This window comes from Miniopterus schreibersii, assembly GCF_964146895.1.
Source record: "Miniopterus schreibersii genome assembly, chromosome: 15".
Lineage (NCBI taxonomy): Eukaryota > Metazoa > Chordata > Mammalia > Chiroptera > Miniopteridae > Miniopterus > Miniopterus schreibersii.
Genome location: NC_138115.1, coordinates 42,282,147 through 42,305,933, shown reverse-complemented (window position 1 = coordinate 42,305,933; position 23,787 = coordinate 42,282,147). Strand labels below are relative to the sequence as shown.

Sequence of the window (23,787 nt, the reverse complement as noted above, 5' to 3'; positions counted from 1 at the left end):
CTGTTTTTAAAAAAACCAATCATAATTTGTAGTGCTATGCAGATTTTAGTACCTTTGACTATTATTTTCATATTGTTTGTACAGAATACAACCGTAGTATTTGACCCTCTGGGATAAATGGAACATGTACAAAATTTGTAAAATAACCTTTTTGAATAAACTAGAGACAAGATTCACATCCTACAGGTGCTGACACCTACCTGTGTAAGTCAAATAGATGACACTAAGGAACACAGCACCTGCAGCTACTGATACACCCAAAAAGAAAAGGGTCTGGAACTCCTGTTTTGTTAATCGGTCTCTCAGATACTGCAAGAAAGCATAAGCTTGCAGCAATGCAAAGACACCTAAAGGAAAAGGTCATATAAGAGATTCTTAGAACACCTTGTACCATTCATAACAAAGACTAGTTATTTCATCTAACCAACATTTTCTTTGTCAAATGACAACCAATTAATACACCCCCAAAACTGTTACACATTTTTTTAATGATCAGACTCCCTATATATGGACCAAGGAAGAAAAATCTCATTTCAATAACCAGAGCCTATTTAGCACATTAAATTCCTCCCTTTGTCCCACATTTTAGTGACATATTTTCTAGGGGGCAAACATAGAAATGTCATTAAAAACAATCCTAAGATTTACTGAAGGAAGAAATTACTTGGATACAGTGAATCTTGATACAAGAGTTATCATTTATAGTTGAGGGAAAGATGTGACCTTAATTACACACTTATATAAGATTCTAAATCAGTAGATATAAGGGTATGTGCTAAGATAAACAAAATTAAAGCGTAACAGTGAAAAGTACTTATTGGCAAAATGTGCAAAACACAATATAAAAGCACTAGGTGTAAAACTAAACAATGACATGAAAACCCTAACCCATCTGGGATATTGATTTTTCTTTTAAAAAAATTTAGTCATATGGGTTATTTTTTTAAAGTTAATTTTAGAAGGATTAAATATATACTATCAATGATTTAGATTTCAGGAAATATAATAATGCATATGCATAAAGAATTAGGTGACTGTGTATCTACATAAACATTGCTATATACAATTGTACACTCAAAGTAAATATATATTTCTCTCTCAAACTACTACTTGGTAATTTTATAACATCACATTAGAAATGTAAGTGAAAGTATTTCACAGATTTGATATGCTATATAATAGTTAAGTTGTGAGTTCTTAACTTTTTGGGTTTGTTCCCCACCTTGACCCCAAAGATTCTCAATGAGAATCTCACTGATGATAAAAGCTACCGAACACCACCTCAGAAAGTAAAATATATTGTATTTATAAAATGTTACAAATAAAATACCCACAGCCTTCATATGGGATATGGACCTCCCGTTGAGCAGCTCTGATAGTTTTATTCACAGATCCCCCATTATCATTAATTGTGACCCAAGTTAATAACGGCAAAGAACTCTGCTTATTTGGAAAATTGTATGACTTTCTAATCAATAAAAACCATTAATTCCAGTTAGTAGATATAGATGAAATATTTTAGTAAGAGGTAATGAACATAAAAATGAAATGTTCCATTTAAATTTGCGGAAATGGAAACTCAATGGTACAGTAACTAGTGTACAAATACTGTTTAATATTAGTTTATACAAGGCAAATACTATTTAGTGCTTGCAAATAACATGAATTGTGCAAAAAGAGACGTTTTGCCTTTTCAAAACAGCAGTGGCTGGGGAGATAGGCACTTCTGGGAACACAATAGCAGAATGTCTCAATAAAACTATGATATTTTTATTTTATAGTGATGTTTGATGAAAATTAAAAACAAAGAAAACACTTCATTCCTTGAAGACTGGCTAGCCACACATTCATATATCCTTTAGAAAATGAACAATAAATATTTTCTCATACCTGCAGCTGCCATGTGCTCACTTGTTCTGATTGGCTGGAATCCCACAAAGGGTATCTGCATGGATAATATTAAACCCACAATGTAGAAAGTGCTATATGCTAAAAAGACAAAATGGGAAACAAGGTAATTTACCACTGTCACTAAGAACTTCAAACATAAATGTGTACATAACTCATTTCTTTTTAGCAAAGTTTTAACTGAACTTATTTTAAGAATAGAATCTTGAAGTGACTGTTCTATTTGATGGCTGATCATGAAAATTCTTTCTGCCAATTTATTTTAAGTACTTCATTTTACAAACTATCATTAAGAACAGTTTAGGTTACTGGTGCTGCTTTCCTCTCCTCCAAATGGAATCAAGCTTTTTTCAATCTATCAATAATCAATGACACAACCCAAGAAGCTACATAATATATAAATAAGTAAACACTATTCCTATGGCCATTAATCCAAAGTATGCATGACCTAATGAATACTTATCATCATCATCATATATGAATAGTTGCTACTGTCTCAAAAGCTCAAGTATTTCACATGTTAAAAAAAATCCTCACCCGAGGATATGTTGAGAGAGAGAGAGAGAGAGAGAGAGAGAGAGAGAGAGAGAGAGAGAGAGAGAGAGAGAACATCAATGTGAAAAAGATACAGCAATCAGTTGCCTCTCATATGAGCCCTGACAAGGGATTAGACCCACAACCTAGGTATGTGGCCCGACGGAGAATCAAACTGTAAACCTTTTGGTATATGGGAGGACACTCCAACCGAGACCCACCCAGTGAGGGCTCACACTTTTTAAATAGTCTCCTACTACTCTTTTACAGTACTTAGCAGTTAAAAAAAACAAACAAAAAAACAAAACACTAAAAAAAAACCCAACCTCCATCAACCAAGTTCTTTGTGATTAAAGAAGAAAAGGACTTTGCACACAGAAGTCCTGCAATACAACAGACTAGTTACTGAATTTATTAGGGTCTAATAAAGGAAACCTGTTTGCTCTTGGCAATAAGTATATTATAATATTCTTGGCTGATATCAACCTAAAAGTATAGGCAAATTGGGGAGGGGATACAATTTGTAAAATAGACCTGTTTTGGATTTAGGTGTTCACAGTCACTATTCGATAAGTTAATTAGAAAGAAAGAATTTAAAATCACTGCAATAAAAAATTACTTAGAAATGAAAATGAAACCCATCTGAAATAAGTTAATGTGAAATTTATTCCACTTATAAAGCTTATTTAGGTCATTTTGTGAAGCAGTCAATACTTAGTTGTTGGCAAATACAGTACTCTATTAAAAAAAACCTGAGGGTATATTTAGGAAGAGAACTGTTATAGCACGTATATCCATATGCTACACAGCATATTGCATATACTTTTCCTTCACCAAACTTACTTGAGAAAGTAAGTTTATCTGCTTTTAAAAGAAACTCATCCGTAGAAGGTAAGTTATGGGCTCATGGTTCAAATGTTAGGTTGCCTCCCAAGCTGTCTGTTAAGAGATGATTAGTGTTAGGAAAGGATAAGAAGCTCAAGTAAATTTAACAGAAATGACCAAAGTATGTGAATAAAGTTTCTGATGATCTGAAGCTAATGGGGAACTGGTTGTCTAGGAGACTGCAGAAGTAATCCACCCAATAATGTACTTTTCAGATATATTAATGATGAAATGGAGTTACCCTCAATGAGGTAAGTGAACACAAATGCAATAAAAGTTAATAGCCTGGCCAGTGTGGATCAGTGGTTGAGCGTCAACCCATGAACCAAGAGGTCACTGGTTTGATTCCTGGTCAGGGCACATGGCCGGGTTGCAGGCTCGATTCCTGGTGGTGGTGGTGTGGGGCGTGCAGGAGGCAGCTGATTGATGATGTTTCTCTCTCACCAATGTTTCTATATTCCTCTATCTCTTTCCCTTCCTCTTTAAAAATAAATAAAAAACATTAAAAAAAGAGTTAAGTAAATAAGAATTTCTATGTCACATGATTTGAACTGTTAGCCTATTTGGTTGCTGGGTTTTCTAATATCAATATGTTTCTTTTACAAATCTGTCTTTTGTAGATGTCCTAACAAAGAGTTACAGAGGCAGAATCGGGGGGGGGGGGGGTGTATGAGAGCAAGGTCATTATTTGATGTTGAATAACTGCATAACAACAAAAGTTTCAGTTTATAGATTCCCCCTAACAATAACCTAAGATTCTACGATCAACAGGCCCTTTAAACAACAAGAGCTGAGAAATCAAAGCCCAGACAAATAATGAACACACAAAAACACTAGAACGGCCAGGCTGGAGAAAACCTTATGCCACTTACGTGTTTTAATTATAGTTAAACCCACTTACACCCAAATACCACACTCACCTCTGAGGCTTGATTTCTCTTTTTCATAAACATAAATGAGCATTAGATATTGTAACACTGTCATGAAATTTGGAATAAATGTGATAAATGGCACATGTTGAACAAAAAAGTAAAGACTTTTTAAAAAACTGAGGTGAAATACATACATAATCATTTTAAAGTGACCAATTCAGGGCATTTAGTACATCCACAATGTTGTGCAACTACCACCTCTCTGCAGTCCCAACACACTTATTTCATCACCCCAAAAGGAAAGCTCATACTCATTAGGCAGTTGCTCCTCCTCCTTGGTCCAGCCCAAGGCAAACACAAACCTGCATCTTTCTCTCAGGATTTCTGACTTGTTCTTAATTGCAAAGGTAATGGTTCTTTTTGTTGTTAACAAAATGCAGTAGAAAGTGAAAGCCTTTAGTCCATTTACTTCCAAGTCACATTTCCCAGAAATAATCACTAAAAGGTATAGTGGGCACACAAACACAAATTCATACTCTCTCTCTTCAGGTAGAAGTCTATTGTGCTTGGCAGTGCAAAAATCTCAGCAATCACTTGCTTGGAAACTACTGATGAAATTTCTTCAAGTATTTGCTCAAGTTCATTTCTAGGCATATTCAAAAAGAAAAGAATAAGCCTGATAATATTTCTCAATTTAGTGGTTTTATGCAAGTTTGCAGAGACACTTATTGTTATTAGTAAAGAAGAAAACACTTCACACAGAAGCAGATGCACTAGGGTTCAAGTTAATAATAACAGTGATGGGGATGAGTTCAAGGAAGAGAAATTCAATCTCAGGAAACACAAAAAGGCTGGAGGGCAGGTACTTTAATTTGTATTACTTTGTAAACACAGGTTAATGCCAAATAAAGCTGTCCTAATAGGAATAGACAGGTTCTCAACAACATTTTACCTTTAAATAACCCTCTATACAAATAAGCCTCATTTATACCTACTTTATATTCACCAATGATACAAAGCTGATGTGATATATGCAATAATCCAAATATAACCATTTTCTTTTAAGAGAAACTAGATTTTGTATTTTTTTTGGATCACTGATCCTGAGATGTTTACATAGGGGAAGATATGTTCTATCTCATAGCATTCTCTAATACACAGTAAGTATTTCCATTAAATAAAACTGAGGATTGTTTGCTATATAAAATATCACAAACTTGAATCTGTACAATTAGATACACGTCTCTAAACTTCAATTTAAATCCCATTTACAATCCATGTTTTAAAACACAGAAATTAAGAATTAGACATACTGAAAGAAATAGCGAATTAACTCTCAATTCTTAAATATAAACACAATATCCACTGCAGTGAAAACATGTTTTTACCTAGGCTTTGTCCTATAGCATTTAACAGTGTGTTAAAAAATTACCCCTATAATTCATTCAAATATTAACTTTATGTCTATTATGGTCAAGACAGTCTAAAATTACAAAATCCTATTAAGAGCAATCCTATCCTCTAAGAGGTATCTGAGAAAATCAGAACTACACAAATAACCACAATACAGTAAAGGAAGTACATGTGAGATTGGTGAAAAAAAAAACCCTGGTCCTATAAAAACTTAAAAGGAAGGTGAGATCATCTCTTCTGGACATGAGGATTGACAAGGCACTAGACACCATCAGTACCATTTTTGCTACTGTTTTCAGAAGGCCTCAACAACACAAACCCATAGCAATAGCAATAGCAATCATTCCTCACCAATTCCTCCTACAAACTCTATAATAAACTTGACCAAACTACTATCCACATCTATTACAACTTTCTATGTATCCATGTTAACTGACTTTTCTTACCCTTTAAACCAGAAGAATAAAGCTTTCCATCAAAGTATTGAGTTCTATGGAAATGCACAACACCAGTAACATTGTAAATCATTTATTACATCATGAAAATGTTACCACACTGCCATCCTGTGGAAGCACAGTTACTGGCATTCACTACTGAAGATCATACTTCTAAGGTTTTAGAGTAATTCCAGAAAAAATTACCATTAAAAAGATATATATACAAGGTCTATTATTTTTAACAACCACCACCACCACCCACCAATAAACCTTTGATTTGGGACAAATAGTAATCTTCTAAACAGAGCCTAAATATCTTTCACCCTTAAAGAATTTTTTTTTTTTATACAAGGGTATGGGGTGGGACCAGATTGATACAGAAAAAAAATAAACCATTGCCCTTGACTTAAAGTACACAAAGGAGTTGTTCTATAAGATAAAAGGCACCAAAAGGTCTAATTCAAGTTCCTTTGAAATTTTAAGTTTTCAAAAAGCTCCTGATGGTCCCGTCCCCAAACTAACATGTGTGCCTTCTCTGTAACAAGGCATTACAACTCATGATGTCTAATGCATCTCCTCCTCTGGCTATTTGCCGTCTATCAATCCTTTTTTATCTAAATATTTCTGCTCACGAGGAGAAATAACTATAGACAAAGGATGTTATATGTTAAAATCAGAGGACAAACTGTATATGCAAACACTTGGTAATGCTTCCGTATTTTTCAGAACCATTTAGTTAGGTTAAATTTAACTTAAATCCTGATATATTTATGATGAAGGAAGAGAAACAACTGTTCTGTGCCATCACTTTCCATCCATTTAAAAGTAAGCTCTATGAAAGAGTATTAAAAACATCTAAAATACTCTTAATTACATGAGTGGAGTTAAGAGTGAAAAGAAACGAGGAGGATGGTGTAGAGAATCTGAGCACTATGAAATTATGAGACACCGATATAACTTTATACATGTATATAACATCCCTACACCATTTTTTTTCTCTTCCCTCTGAAAAGAACAACTCTCAAGAGCCAACCAAAGCAGTATTAATTGAATGCTTTTCTAAAACTACCAGAGAATTCCTACTCTGCAAATGAGGGTCTCTTCTCAATTCTCATCCTACTAGATCTTAGTGCTAACACTCTCAGGGAGCTGGACACTGCTCATGTTTTAAACTTCTATGAGACTTCCATCTGACCTCTTTAACAATGTTCTTTATTTTTACTTCTTTGGCTCTTCCCCCTCTTCCTGATTCATGGGCATTTCACAAAAGTGGTCTTTTCTCCACTCTATTCCCCTGACAATTAAATTTTCAGGACTCCCAATTTTTAAAATTAAACATATAAAAATCTTACTTGCTCCCCTAAAACCAACCATTTAACTTAAAACATTTTTTCCTTCTGTACTTCCAAAAGAAAAAAAGCTGAAAAGTATAGTTTAATCTATTATCCTCCTTTCTGGATCCAAACAACTGGTTGTGATGTTTTCAGGATAAAGAGATCTCATAGGTCGATGTATTTCAACAGTGAGATATTTATTTATATGCTAGGCACATAGTTACAGTGATTTTTAGCATAATGGGCTGTAGAGCCAAAAATCTAGCTTCAGGCTTTAGCTCCATTACTAGCTACAAGATCTTCAGCAAATTATGTCTTCTTGTTTCCTCATCTGTAAACAAAGACAGTAACAATACCTACCCTCACAGTGTGGTTATGAAGATTAATGAGTTAAATACATGTAAAGAACTTAGGACAGTTTGTGGTAAATTATAAGAATTAGCTATATATTAATTATGCCAGTGGTTACTGTTATATGTTGAAATGGTTAAAATATACTATCAATTTTTTATAATTGATATAATTCATACTCTATAAAATAATACCATTGAGTCATTTATATTATACTCACAAAGTTGTATAACTAACACCACTATTTATTTCCAAAACATTTCCTCATCCGATAAAGAAATCCCATATCCGTTCAGTCATTCCTCCACTCCCAAAAGCCCCTGGTAACCACTAAATCTACTTTCTCTCTCTGGATTTGCCTATTCTGGACATTTCATACAAAAAGAATCCTACAATACAGGCCTGGATTATTTTACATAGCATAATGTTTTCAAGGCTTACAATGTAGCATGTATCAGTGCTCCATTCCTTTTTATGACAGAAAAATATTCCATTGTATACCACACCTTATCTATTCATCAGTTGATGAACATTCGGGCTGTCTTCACTTTCTGGCTATTATGAATAATGAATGCTGCTATGAACACTAGTGTACAAGTTTCTGTGTGAATATATATTTTCAATTCTCTTGGGTACACACCTAGTAGTGGAATTACTGGATCATATGGTAATTTTGTGATTAAGTTTTTGAGGAACTGCCAAACTACTATGTTTTTTAACCATGCTAACAATCTTTATATCTTTGTTACTGTTTTCCAAAAACATTATTATAATGATTGTATTATTTTACTAAGACAATGGTTGTTTTATTACAACTACTGATTACTTCAACCCATAACGGTTTTCTGTCTATATCACAGAAAATTAGCTCTAAGATTTGAGACACCATCTATCACTAAGCATCTAATTCAACAATGTTTTAAAAACTGTAGTCTAAATAAAGATATGCTGTGGTCTGAATGTTTGTGCCCCCCATTCATATGTTGAAAATCTAATGTCCAAGGTAATGGTATCAGAAGGTGGGAGGTGATTGGGTCATGAGGGCTCTAGGGATTAGCACCCTTTTACAAGAGGCCCCTAGAGAGCTAGCACATCCTTTCCACCATGTGAAGAAAAAGCAAAGCAAGGTGTCAGCTATGTGCCAGGAAAAAAGGCCTCACAAGAACGTGACCATTCTGGTGCCTCAATCTTAGACTTTCCAACCTCCAGACTGTGAAAAATACATTTCTGTTGTTTATAAGCTACGTAGTCTGTGGTATTTTATTATGGCAGTCCAAATGAACTAATATTACACAGAAAGGGCTTTCTAAAGTTTAAATTGTTTACTTTGAGAATGCTCAATCTTTTCTAGTGAGTAAGTAGAATTTGAATAATATGTATATGTAAATGATTTTCATAACAGAATTGCCCACTCCCCTCAATTTTAGAAAAAAAGCTGACAAATACTAAATCTAGACTAATTTCTATAAAAGCTCATCAAGAAGTTGGTAACCACACACTTAGGTAAAAATGCCTAATCCTCCTTATAAAAACAAAAAGCAAAATAAACATAAAATTATTTTTACCTTTTCATGGGTAATACTGGCCTAACAAAAATGTGTGTTCAATGAAAATAATCTATTATGAAATACCTCTTAGAAGTTGACAGATTTCAAAAGTCAAATCACTTACCTATGTAGACTCTTTTGCTGTATCTCTGCATCAGTAATAACACAAATACATGCAGTGGAATAAGGTTGATAATAAACACATAACCACCCCAAGCAGAGACCTATGGGTAAATAAGTTAAATAATTTATGTTTGCTTTTTTGAAAGAGAGAAGTTTTGTCATGATAATCTAAGCATACAATAAGCAAGTATATTTAGCAATTTTGAGAGATGCTTAAAATATTGATTTATATAACCCACAAATAACCTACTTCTCCTTATTTTTATTAATAATAAAATAACACAATGCTTTAAATCAAATATGCTTTCCTACATTCCCTGGAGAAATGGTCAAATTAAAGTTAACAACAATGTTGAGGCCCAGCCGGGTGTGGCTCAGCGGTTTAGCATCGACCTAGGATCCAGGCAATCAGGGTTCGATTCCCGGTCAGGGCACCTGCCTGGGCTGCGGGCTCGATCCCCAGTCCAGGGCGTGCAGGAAGCAGCTGATCAATGACTCTCTCATCATTGATGTTTCTACCTCTCTCTCTCCCCCCCCTCTCCTTTCCTCTCTCTGAAATCAATAAAGATATATTAAAAAAAAAAAAAAAGAATGTTGAGAGCATTATAACTTGTGAACTGAAAGTAAAAGACTGTCACAAAGGGGACTTTTAGGATATAGATCATTAATATTTAGAAGAAAAAACCAGCATTTATTTCCCCCATTTTGGGGTGATAAATATCTTGCAAGAAACTTTACTGAGAATATAAACAATGAACGTTAGCAGCAGTTCACAACTCAACGAAAAGGAATACTCACATAATCTGGATGTGCTTTGAATCTTCAAAATAAAGGTGCTGCTTAGGGTATAAATTATTTCCTATACAAATCAACATCCCGTTTTGCCCTGGTCAGTTTTGCTCAGTGGTTAGAGCATCAGCCCACAGACTGAAGGGTTCCGAGTTCGATTCTGACCAAGAGCACGAATCTCTGTTGCAGGCTTTATCCCCGGCCCTGGTCAGGGCATGTGTGGGAGGCAACCAATCAATGAGTCTCTCTTACATCAATGTTTCTCTCTCTCTCTCTCTCCCCCACTTCCACTCTCTCTGAGAAGCAATGGAAAAAATATCTACGGGTGAGGATTAAAAAAAAGACCCCGTTTTAATGTTTAGCCTGTATCACAAAGTTAGAATAATGCTATTTAATCAGAGTAATTGAGTATGTTCTAGTGTAAATTAATAAATATTCTAAAGATAATGTTTATTCTCAACCAATAGAATTCATTTTTTAAGTACATTCAGTAACAGGAATTAGGGTCTTATCAAGATCAAAATTTTTTGATGTGCTCTAATAATTAAAAGTTTGAAAAAGCCATTTATAGCAATAGATACCTTAAGAGGCTATACGTTAACATATATTTAACAGTGCTGTTCCTGTCTACAATATTTCAAAACCACTTGTAAGGAACTGTCTTCAGTTTACAATGCATACAAAAACATCACTTTGCTTCAGTTACATGCTACTTTTTTTCAGCAAAAACAATGTTGCTCTGATTGAGCACCTAACCTAAGGACTCTTGATTATTTCCAAAATCTAAGTCTAAACTAGAAAGAGAATGGGTTTACTTTTACTGAGTACAACTGCACAGAATGTGTCCCAGGCTTTAACCACTTTTAAAGGGGCATAGATAATTTGGATGCACAAATACCGTGACAATTGTTTAAAAACAGACAAATAAGGTACCTAGTTTTCTCATTAATCTTCAGCACACAACTACTAAACAGGCTGTGGTGTGAAAAAGAAAGGCAGGAGAATGAAGAGATAATAACGAACCCCAATCTTAAACAATCTGTTGAAAAAAATGTGTAGGTAGTCTACAGGTTAACCTAGTGGATGTGATCATTATTTAGGTTAAGCTGTATATTTAAAAAGAAAAACTTTCATTTCACTTGCTACAAATATTATATTTGAGAGGTTGAGTATTAGCCCTCCCCACTAAAGCAAAAGTCCATATGGACTCTGGTGATAGGGGTAAGGAAGAGAATGGGAATAATGAAAGAGTATACATTAAACAAAATTAAGATCCTAAAGATTTCAGGAGAAACAAAGTGGAGAACTAGCCCTGGATGCGAAGGAAATGAAGAAGTAAAACTGGTCTAACTGCCAAAAAGCCTTGTTAGACCTCATGTAGTTTCAAATATAGAATCTTACCATATAGAAATACGATAAGCAGCAGCACACTGTCCAAAAAACAGACCCAGTTTTTACAGATTTTACCTAAAAAAAAAAAAAGCAAATGATGTAATAAATATGTTAATAAATGCTCCCGCTGAATAAAAAAATGTTACATGTTTAGTAAACTTGTATTATAAAAAGCCAAAGTTAAAGTTATTTAAAAAATGTACTGAGGTTACTCAGATCCACTTAATATAAGACTGGGCAGCAGTCAAGACATTTTAAAAATAACTTTGATTTTATTTCTAGTTATTTAGTTTTCAGTAAAAAGAATCATCTTAAAAGGAACAAATTATATATTTCCATTTGTTATATTTTTATATTAAAATTATTAACAAATTGAAATTTTAAGCTAAAGAATAAAACTGTTCAGTAGCTCTACATTTCCATACGGTTGATTTGATTAACCTTAATCTGTAACTTCTCATTTGAATGTGATCATCTATCTCATATATAATTCTAATTATGAGTATCCATTTTTGAAAACATTTCGTCATCTAGAAACTTGCAGATACTATAAATCGGTATTTTCAAGACATCTATATTCCTAAAATAGTTTCTAAACAGCTGAATAATATATCAGTAAAATTCTCAATTACTCTGAACTGGAAGACAACTTGCAGTAAATGAAGGTTAAAAAAGTTGACCAATTTTGTGACTTAAAAAAATTAATCAAAGAAATAATTCCCAGGTAAGAGTTTGTATGTTCACCTGAAAAAGCAAAATATGTTAGCAACTTCAGAAAACTAATTTTTAAATTTCAGAAACACAAGCTCTAAATACTCACGCCAAGAACAAAGGGTTGTTTTTTTAAGAAAATCATGTGAGTGTCCTAAAGAAATGTCAGACTTAAGTCCCATTAAAGCAATCCTATTAAAAGATTTATTGCCATGTGCTGATAAGAAGGTTCAATTTTAACAGTATTCTATAGAGCTCATTTAAAGGAATTCTTTATTTTTAAAATGGGCCTCTACTACTACATTAAAGCAAAGTACAGGTGCCATTCAACCACTAGAGCCCCCTTATCCATGGTTTTGCTTTACAAGGTTTCAATTATCTGAAGTCAACCAGTCTAAAAATATTAAATGGGAAATTCCAGAAATAAATAATTTGATGAAAAATTCATAAGTTTTAAATGTAGTGCCATTCAGAACAGTGCTGAAATCCTGTGCCATCCCCCTCTGTTCTGTACAGACATGAATCATTCCTTTGTCCAGTGTCTCCATGCTGTATACACTACATGCTCATTAGTCACTTAGTAGCCGTCTTGGTTATTAGATCATTGCAGTGCTTATGTTCATGTAACCCTTATTTACTTAGTAAAGGCCTCAAAGCATGAGATTAATCATGCTGGCAATTCTTATATGCCAAAGGGAAGCTGTAAAGTGCTTTCTTTAAGTGAAAAGGTAGAAGTCCTCGACTTAATAAGGAAAGGGAAAAAACCATAAGCTGAGGTTGCTAAGATCTACAGTAAAAACAAATATTCTATCCATGAAATTGTGAAGAAGGAAAAAGAAATTTGTGCTTGTTTTGTTGTTGCACCTCAAACAACAATGGTCACAGCCACAGTGCATGATAAGTGCTTAGTTAAGATGGAAAAGGTTATAAACGTATGTACGGAAAATTTTTGGAAAATTTTCAGTAATTAAAATTTTGAGAGACCACATTTACATAACTTTTATTACAATATATTATTGTAATTGTACCATTTTATCATTATTAATCTCTTACTGTGTCTAATTTATGAACCAAATGTTACCATAGGTATGTATGTATAGAAAAAGGCATAGTACATATAGGGTTTGGTACCACCCACCATTTCAGGCATCCACTGGGAGTCTTAAGACATGTCTCCTGTGTAAGGGAGGATGACTACTGTCATCAAGACAGTATGGTATTGGTGAAAGAACAAAGATCAATGGAACAGAACAGAGAGCCCACAAGCAGACCCACACAAGTATAGTCAATGATCTTTTGACAAAGGTGCAAAGGCAATTCAACAGAGAAAAGATAGTCTTTTCAACAACTGGACACCTACATGCAAAGAAGTGAATCTGAACACAGACACCATCGTACCCCTCACAAAAATTAAAGCAAAATGGATCATAGACCTAAATGTAAAACACAAAACTATAAAACTTTTAGAAAACACCATAGGAGAAAATCTGGGTATCCTTGGTCTGGTGATGTGTGCCTTTTTTGTTGTTGTTAAGATATACCACCAAAAGTATGATCCATGAAAAATAAATTGATAACTGGGACCTATTAGAGTAGATAGATAATATTTCCATTATCACACAAAATTCTATTGGAAAGCATACCTCTAAGATCTACAAACATGATGTGTTCAGGTTTACAGTATTAAAAGACCTAAAATCTGCTTGTGCTTAGAATGCAGAAAGCTGAAAAGGTCATTTTCACCATGAGAAAAAAAATCATCTAAAAAATAAGTTTTCTTAAGCTTACCAGAAAGCTAAAGTTATAAGGCAAACATAAGCAAGTGCTAGAATAGCTAAGGATCTAGACACAAGGGGAGTTAGCACTCACAAGCTCTTCTCCACGGGCCTCCACCAGGTTGTCATATTGTTAAGATGACAATTCTCCCCAAACTCATCTATAGATAATGTATTCCCAATAAAAATTCCAGTTGGCTTTTTGGGCAGATGTTGATAAGCCAATTCTAAAATTTATATAAAGCAAAGGACTAGGAAGAGTCAAAACAAGTCTGAAAAAGAGGAACAAAGTTGAATTACTCATGCTACCTGATTTCAAGTGTCTTTATAAACTAATAAACACAACTTAGTGTATTCTCATAAGGATAGATACTTAACAGATCAACACAGAGAAGAATTCCCAAACAGACCCAATGTATATTGACAACTGATCTTAAGGCTAACAAGGCAAATAATTCAGTGGAGAAAGAATTGTCTTTTCAACAATGGTGTTGGATCAACAGGACATCCAAATCCAAAGAAAGAGAACCTCAGCCCTTTTCTTGCACCACAGGCCATAATCAACTCAAAATGGATCACAGATCTTAATGTAAAACCTAAAACTATTCAATTTCTAGAAGTAAACATGAGAAAATGTTTGTGGTCTTGGGGTATGCACAGACTTCTGACAACACACCAAAAGCAAGATCCATAAAAACAAACAAACAAACAAACAAACAAAAGATAAATTGAACGTCATCAAAATTAAAAATTTCTGCTCTTAGAAAGATACCATTAAAAAAAAAGGACAAGTCACAGACTGGGAGAAAATGTTTGCAAAACACACATCTGATAAAGGACTTATTTCCAAAATATACAAAGAACTCTTACAACTCAATAATAAGAAAACAAACATCCCAACCGAAACACAGGCAAAAGGTTTGAACAGATGGAAAATAAGTATATGAAATGATGCTCAATATCAGTCATTGGGGAAAAGCAAATTATAACCATGAAATACTGTTACATACTTACTAGAGTGGCTAAAATTTAAAAATCTGAACATTCCATGCATTGGAGAAGCAAGTAATTGCAACTGCACATATTCTTGGTGGAGGGGATACAAAATGATACAGCTACTTTGGAAAACTGGCAGCTTTTTGTAAAATTAAAAATGTACTATGTAAACCAGCAATCCCACACTTAGGCATTTATCCAAAAGGAATACTAATATATGTCAATATGAAGAATTGTATGCAAATAATTATAGCTGCTTTACTCATAATTGCCAAAAGCTAGAAAACGAAATAACTATATATAGTACATTCATACAACAGAATACTACTCAACAATAAAAAGTAACAGATTAATAAAACATGCAACAACATGGATGACTCCCAGCATATTATGCTAAGCCAAGTAAGCCAGACACAAAGGGTTAACCCTTACTGTTTGATTATGGGGCATTCAGAAAAAGAAACTCCCAAATATATATAGACAGAAATCAAATCTCCAGTTGCAAGGAATATGGGTTAAGGTGAGGATTGATTACAAAGGCACAGAAGAAAACATTAAAAAACAAACAAAAAAACCATTATAGAGGCAAGATGATAAGCACTGCTCCAAGTACTATTTTATCTCTATTAGCTCTGTTTTTGGTGAACAGTAACAACAGAACTAATAACAAACATGAACTCATCACTTTCTGTGTTCTTACAATATTCTATACCTTTACAAGCATTAACTTATTTAAATCATATCAGGTAGGTAATAATATTCCATTTTATAATTGATGAAATACACATTAGGGTGGTTTAAACACCCTCATTGGTAGAGCTATCATTTAAATAAAAAGAAACAGCCCAGCCAGGTGTGGCTCAGTGGTTGAGCGCCGACCTGGGATCCAGGCGATCAGGGTTCGATTCCCGGTCAGGGCACATGCCCTGTTGTGGGCTCGATCAATGACTCTCTCATCATTGATGTTTCCATCTCTCTCTCTCCCTCTCCTTTCCTCTCTCTGAAATCAATAAAGATATATTTAAAAATAAATAAATAAAAATAAAATAAATAAATAAAAAGGAACCAAGCCATGGCAATTTGGCTACAAAGACTGTACTCTTAACCACTAGATCATGATGGAAAAAAGGTTAGAATCTCTATAAAACACAACAAAAAGCCTATCAAAAAATGTCCGTCAACAGTGCCTTGATAATAACGCAATGACACAAAGTGCATCTTTAAAATTTTAAAAACATGCACTTTGTAAAAGAGATTAAGCAGTGGTTTAAAGGCAAACACACCATTCACACAGAAAATTAATAAGGAAATAATGACCTTAAATGTTACATTAGACCAGATGTACTTAACCGATATTTATAGACCATTTCATACAAAAATAGCAGAATACTCATTTTTTTAAGTGCACACGGAACATTCTCCAGGATAGATAAAATATTAGGCCACAAAACAAGCCTCAATAAATTCAAGAAGATTGAAATCATATCAAGTATCTTTCTAACCGCAATGGGATGAAACTAGAAATCAACTATAGTAAAAAAAAATGGAAAAAACACAAATTTATGGCAAATAAAACACATGCTACAAAACAACCAATGGATCAAAGAAATTAAAAAAGAAATAAAAAACTACTGTTAGACCAATGAAAATGAAAACACATTTCAAAACTTGTGGGATACAGGCAAAAGCATGTTCTAAAAGGGAAGATCATAGCTTCACAGGCCTACCATAAGGAACAAGAAAAATCCCAAATAAGCAATCTAACTTTACATTTAAAGAAACCAGAAAAACAACAAACAAAACCCAAAGTAAAGAGAAGGAAGTAAATAATTAAGATCAGAGCAAAAATAAATGAAACAGATATTTAAAAACACAATAGAAGAAAAAAAAAATGAAACTCAGAGCTGGTTCTTTGAAAAGATAAATAAAATAAAATAATAAATGAAAGAGAAGTTAAAACCAACATCAAAGAAATATAATCATTAAACTATGAACAATTTTTGCCAACAAATTGGATAATCTAGAAGAAATGGATAAATTTCTAGAAGCACATACCATTCCAAGAATGAACTAGGAAGAAATACAAAAATCTAAACATACCAATTACTAGCAATGAGACTGAAGCAATAATAAAAAAACTCCCATCAAATAAAAGTGAGAGCCACATGGCTTACAGGTGAATTCTACCAAACATTTAAGAAGATTAGTATCTATCCTTGAAGCCAGCATTACCCTGATTCAAAACCCAGAAAGACATTACAAAAAGAGAAAAATTAAAGGCCAATATTCCTGAAGAACACAGATGCACAAATTCTCAACAAAATATTAGCAAACCAGATCCACAACACATTCAAAGGATTATACACCATACCCAAGCAGGGTTCATCCCAGGGATGCAAGGATGATTCAACATCCATAAATCAACATGATACATCACATGAACAAAATAAAGGATAAAAATCATCTGATCATCTCAACAGATGCAGAAACTATTTGACAAAATTCAACATCTCTTTATGATAAAAACTCTCAACAGATAGGTATATTAGAAACATATTTCAACCTAATAAATACATTACCATAAGACAAACCCACAGCTAATATAAATTTCAATAGTGAAAAGCTAAAAGCCGTTCATCTGAGATCAGGAACAAGACAAAGATGCCCACTATTACCACTTGCTTCTATTTCACACAGAGTTATAAGTCCTAGCCACAGCAATAAGAAAAGAAATAAAAGACATACAAATCAGAAACAAGTAAAACTCTATTTGCAGATGACATGATACTATTTGCAGGTTTTCTATATATAGAAAACCCTGCATACAGACTCCACCAAAAAACTATTAGAATAAATTATGAATACAAAATCAATACACAGAAATCTGTTGTGTTTCTATATACTAGTAACAGGAGTTAGGGTTAGGCATCCAAAATTGGAAAGGAAAAAGTAAAATCATCCCTGTGTGCAGATAATATAATCTATTTTTCTTTTTAATCCTTACCCAAGGATACGTTGTCATTGACTTTTAGAGGGAGGGGAAGGGGGCGGAGAAAGAGAGGAACATTGATCAGTTGCCTCCCATACGTGCCCCCACTGGGGATCAAATCCACAACCTAGCCATATGCCCTAACCGGGAATTGAACCCAAAACCTTTCTGGTGTACAGGATGACGTTCCAACTAACTGAGCCACCCGGCCAGGGTGATAATATAATCTTATATGAAGAAAACCCGAGATTCCACACATACAAAAAATTATGAGCTAATAAATGAATTCAGCAAAGTAGCAGGACACAAAGTCAACAAACATCAGTTGCATTTCTATACACTAACAATGAGCAACCTGAAAAAACCAAAAAAATTCCAATTACAATAGCATCAAAAATAATAAAGTACTTACGACTTTACTGATGAGGTAAGAGACTTATACAATGAAAATCATAAAACATTGCTGAAAGACATTAAAGACGAGTAAATGGAAACACACCCCATGTTCATTCAGAGATTAGAAAACAATATTGTTAAGATGACAACACAGTTATGCACCACAATATAGGGAAAATTATAGCACTGAATTCATGTATTAGAAGAGGAAGATCTAAACCAATAATCAAAGTTTCAGCCTTAGGAAACTAGAAAAGGAAGGGAAATTTAAATCTAAAGGAAGTAGGAGAATCTCAGCCTGGGGTTGCCACAGCATATGCTGCTTTTGGGCCCAGTAGTCTGAAGAAAAAAACAAGATAAAAAAAAAAGGGCACTGGCCGGTGCCTCAGTTTGTTGGAGCATCGTCCCATACACCAAAAGGCTGCAGATTCAATTCCCGGTCAGGGCAGTACCTAGGTTGCAGGTTTGATATCCGGTCAGGGTGCATATGGGAGGTAACTGATCCATGTCCCTCCCTCCCTCCCTTCCATCAATAAAAACATATCCTCAGGTGAGGATTAAAAAAATTAAAAAACCCCCAACAACCCAAAAATGCTTTAAAAGTTCTGAGGTGAATCTCTGAAAACGGTTCACTATTCACTGGATCCAGAAAATCCCACAAAATTGTGCAAATTAAGAGGTTCAAATCTTTGTGTTCCCTTTAGAACACTCATTAAGGATATATATACCCAAAAGCCCACCAAGCACCTGAAGGATATCACTTTACAGAAGCTGTGAGTGCCAAATCGTTGTTAAATGGAGTTGGGAGGGGTGTCAATGCCAAACATTGGGGATGGATGCAGAGTTGGTGACCCAAAAAGAGTGCTGAATTTTTGCTGCACATGCTTAAACATTCAGAAAATAATGCTGAACTTAAGGGTCATTGAACTCATGGCAGGTGAACAAAGCTCCCAAGATGTGATCCTTATAAGAGCTCATGGGTGGGCTGGATTAACCCGTACATAAACTCTCCCTGCCACATTAAGATGATCCTTACTGAGAAAGAGCAGATATTGTTCCTAAACCAGAAGAGAACATTACACAGAGGAAAAAGATATCCCAGAACAAACTGAAGAAACAAAAACTTAAAGCCTGGGAGTAAATTCAGCATAAAATAAATGTAAAAAAGGAAGTAAAAGAAAGAAGAATTAGAGCAGAAATTAATAAAATTGAAAACAGAAACTCAATAGAGAACAATCAATGAAACCCAAAACTGGTTCTCTCAAAGTCAAATCCTCTGAAAGATCAACAAAATTGATGTCTCTAGTCAGGCTAAGAAAAAAGAGGACATAAGTTACTAATATTAGAAATGAAAGAAAAAATATCACTACAGATTTCATGAACATTTCAAGGATAATAAAAGAATACTATGAACAACTCTATGTCCACAAATTTGATATCCTAAATAAAATGAACCAATTTCTTAAAGACAAAATCTGCCAAAACTCATGCAAGAAACACTGTTTGAATTGGCCTATATCTATTTTAAAAATTGAATCAGTAATTAATAACCTTTCAAAACAGCACCAAGCCAAGGCGGGTTCACTGGTGAATTCTACTAAACATTTAAGAAAAAAATTATACCAATTCTCTACAATGTCTTTCAGAAAACAGAAACAAAGGGAATACTTCTTAACTCATTCTATGAAGCCAGCATTATTCTAATTCCAAAACCAGACAAAGGCATTGTAAGAAAACTATAGGCCAATACCTCTTATGAACACAAATGCAAAAACCCTCAACAAAATCCTAGCAAATCAAATCCAACGATGTATATAAGAATTATATACCACAACCAAGCTAGATTTATTCACGTATAAAAGTCTGGTTCAATATTTGAAAAGTAATTAATGTAATTCATGACATCAAGAGGTCAAAGGAAAAAGATCATGTAACTATATCAACAGGTACAGAAAAAGCATTTGACAAAACTCAACATCCATTTATGATAAAAATCACTTAGCATGCTAACAAGAATGGAACTTCCTCAGCTTGAAAATAATATATATATTAAAAAATCTCCAACTAACATCATAGATAATGGTGAGACACTTGAAGCTTTCCCACTAAGATCAGGAACAAGGCAAGGATGTCCTTTCTTACCACCCCTTTTCAACGTCATACTAGAAATACTAGCTAATACAAAAAGACAAGAAATGGAAATAAAAGGTATACAGATTGGGAAGAATTAACTTGGCAACCGCAAAAGAGTGCTAATTTTGCAAACAAAATTCAAAATCCCAAGACACTGAACCACATCTGAACCTCCTCAGTATTTCTGACCCTTCTCCCCCCATGAAAAAAGAAACAAAATCAATGGCTTCTCTTTTTGATAGTCTCTTTTTTGGAGCTGACTTATAAAGTAAAGGATATTATCATCATCTGTAAAATGGACAGCAGAATTACTGTCAAATTTTTTTATACACACATGCACACACAACATATATATGGGGGAGAGAGAGAACAGTACCTGACGTATTTTTAAATGTTAATCATTATTAAATCTATTATGAATAGTGACAGATGTCTGTATGCAACTACAATTGATAAAAGACAATGTGTACAACCTACAGCATCTCAGTAGAAAGTTCAAGGGTATTAATGGTAGCAAAAAATTAAATGTTACTTACCCATAAGTAGTATGTGAACTGAAGTGCAAAAATAGCAATGCCTTCGTTATCAAAGGATCCAGCTACTGATCGAGAAATGTAGCCTGGTACAATAGCAATAAAACAAGCAGCTAAAAGTCCTGCTCCTTGGTTCCAAAGTTCTCTGGTAAGCAGGAAAGTAGATATAGATGTAAGGCCGCTAAAAGTTGGTGCAAGGAACACACATACATCTCTTATGTGAACTGTTATGTTCAATGTATTTAATATCCAATGGATAAGGCCAGCTGTTATCATTAACCCTGGGTAAACCTAGGAAGAAAAAAAGGAAAAATTTAATGACACATAAAATAAGGTAGCTGAAAACACTAACATAAGTTCTTTATTATTACATACTGTTTACAGTAAGTTTGAGAATAAGATCTCAGAACAGTTTTCCTTCCTTACATGCTTCAAAATTAAATGTACTTTTGGATTGGATACAAAGAAAAAGCTCATATATGGAGAGAGAGATACATATTCATATAAAAGAAGATCACATAGAATGATTATTAATGCTGAAAATGTTCTTCAATGGAAAACTGTGGGTAACTTATTAATTCCACTATTTTTTCATTATAAAACCGGGTCCTAGTCTAACTTATCCTTAAGTTTAGGGTTTTAACATGCTCCAGTTTTGCCCATACTTGTGTGTGTATCAAGGAATGAGAAAAGGAGAAAAGATGGAGTAATTAATGTGCAGTACAATTTAAGTGGTATCTATAAATGGTTCTTTCCTCCTTTCAAAGCCAAGATTTGGAAAGCATAGAGTTCTAGCTAGGAAATGAAGGACTAATCAGTTTGTGAACTCAATGATCAAAATATGCAATGAGCCCGGCCGGGAGTGGCTCAGCAGTTGAGCATCGACCTGGGATCCAGGTGATCGGGGTTTGATTTCCAGTTGGGGCACACGCCGGGGTTGCGGGCTCAATCCTCAGTCTGGGGTGTGCAGGAGGCGGCCGATCAATGACTCTCTCATCATTGACGTTTCTATCCCCCTCTCTCCCCCTCTCCTTTCCTCTCTCTGAAATCAATAAAGATATATTTAAAAAAAAAAAAGCAATGATCATATTTTGGGACTCCTAGAAGGTTGAGAGTTTTTCTACAACGTAAAATAACAGTTTACTCTTCATCCTCACTCTAAACAGGGAACATAAAACAGTAAGAGGATTCAAAGTAAACAGGATATTTTTGAGCAATTCATCAGTGATTAAAATGTGTCTTTACACGTCCATCCTTAACTAAATCCTAAAAGATTCTTTTCTCTACCACAAAAGCTTCAAAGAATGTCATAAATTTCCTTTCCTAGCTATACTATTTAGAACAGCAAATTCCCCAAGGTCTTTAACCCACTGCCTTGCTTTTTCTCTATCACTTACCACCATTTCCCATACTACTTATTTTACTTAGTTTATTTATTGTCTATTAACTAAACACCCTCACAAGAATATAAGCTTCAGAAGAGCAGGAACATTTTTCCCCAGCACCCAACACAATGACTGACACAAAATAGATGCTCAATACCTACTGAATGTGCAGAAGCAGAATAGAATAAAGGGGGGGGGGGAGGGGAGGGGAGGTGTGGCAACCATCATCATTATAAAAAATTAAAATTTTGTCTCTTTTCACAGGCAATACCAGGTCCCAGAGTATGATTTTGTCAGTCATATTAAATGAACATGAAAATGAATTTGAAAATGCCTCTAAAGATAAGTTAATATATCCATGATCCTATGGCAGACTGAGCTGACACACCAAATACAGCCAAAATACACAGAAATACTGATTGAAAATACAAAAAACAAAACAAAACCCTAACCAAACCACACAAAAACCCACCCCACAACAAAAAGGCATATTTAAGCTTTAAAAAAAAGGGAACCTTCCAGATGCCAAAAATAAAGAGGAAGTTCAAATTAGAGGTACCGATGCCATAGAACCCCAAAAAAACACACTCTAGGTCTGATACACACTTTAAGGACTAGAAGTTGGGGGATTATCGCTCAATATATGTATCAAAGAAAAGGCCTAACTCCCAGCACAAAGCCAAGGCCTACTCGTGAAACTAGACAAATTTTTCCCATTCATTAGAAACAAATGAGAAATAAGAAACTCATTCATCATATGTGAATACAGATTCCACATTTATAACAACTTCAGGTATAAGAAACCTCAAGCTAACAAATGACCTCAAAAATCTGTCCTTAAAAATGTGAAACCCCTAAGGGCTCCAGCATAGGCAAGAGAAAGATTCTTATAGGGATGGTTCCTAATACCAGGATACCAAGAATCTCAGAAAATAAGACTCCAGTGAGGATGAATTCAAGATACAAAGTTAAACACAATAAGCAAACTAGGGTTATCAAATACTAATACAATAAGGTGTGTGACAAGATTAGCACCTCAAGAAGGGTAGGTAATAGCCAACTACCACATCTCTTACCATTCAGTATTTTCCTAATTTGCCCTGGAAACCATCATGGCTACTTTCCTTGTATCTTTATCTCTGTTTACATCAAGGATAAGTACATGCCTCAAATTGGAAACACAACATCTTACTATCACAGAAACCATATTCTTTCCAAACACAGAGGGAGCACTTATAGGCCACAAACTAAGTCTCAATAGGTTTCAAAGGAATGAAAATATAG

The 23,787-nt window shown here is 34.3% G+C and overlaps 1 protein-coding gene across 1 annotated transcript in view; it reads right to left on the bottom strand.

Annotated features, from left to right (window-relative positions):
• The window catches only part of STT3B (STT3 oligosaccharyltransferase complex catalytic subunit B), a 67,185-nt gene that overhangs the window by 18,099 nt on the left and 25,299 nt on the right, over nt 1-23,787 (bottom strand). The window contains exons 3-7 of the mRNA XM_081159259.1: nt 21,122-21,409; nt 11,595-11,660; nt 9,406-9,505; nt 1,891-1,989; nt 201-347 (exon numbers count right to left, since the gene is read on the bottom strand). Of these exons, the coding sequence (XP_081015385.1) occupies nt 201-347; nt 1,891-1,989; nt 9,406-9,505; nt 11,595-11,660; nt 21,122-21,409 (700 nt within the window). The remainder of the gene's footprint in view (nt 1-200; nt 348-1,890; nt 1,990-9,405; nt 9,506-11,594; nt 11,661-21,121; nt 21,410-23,787) is intronic.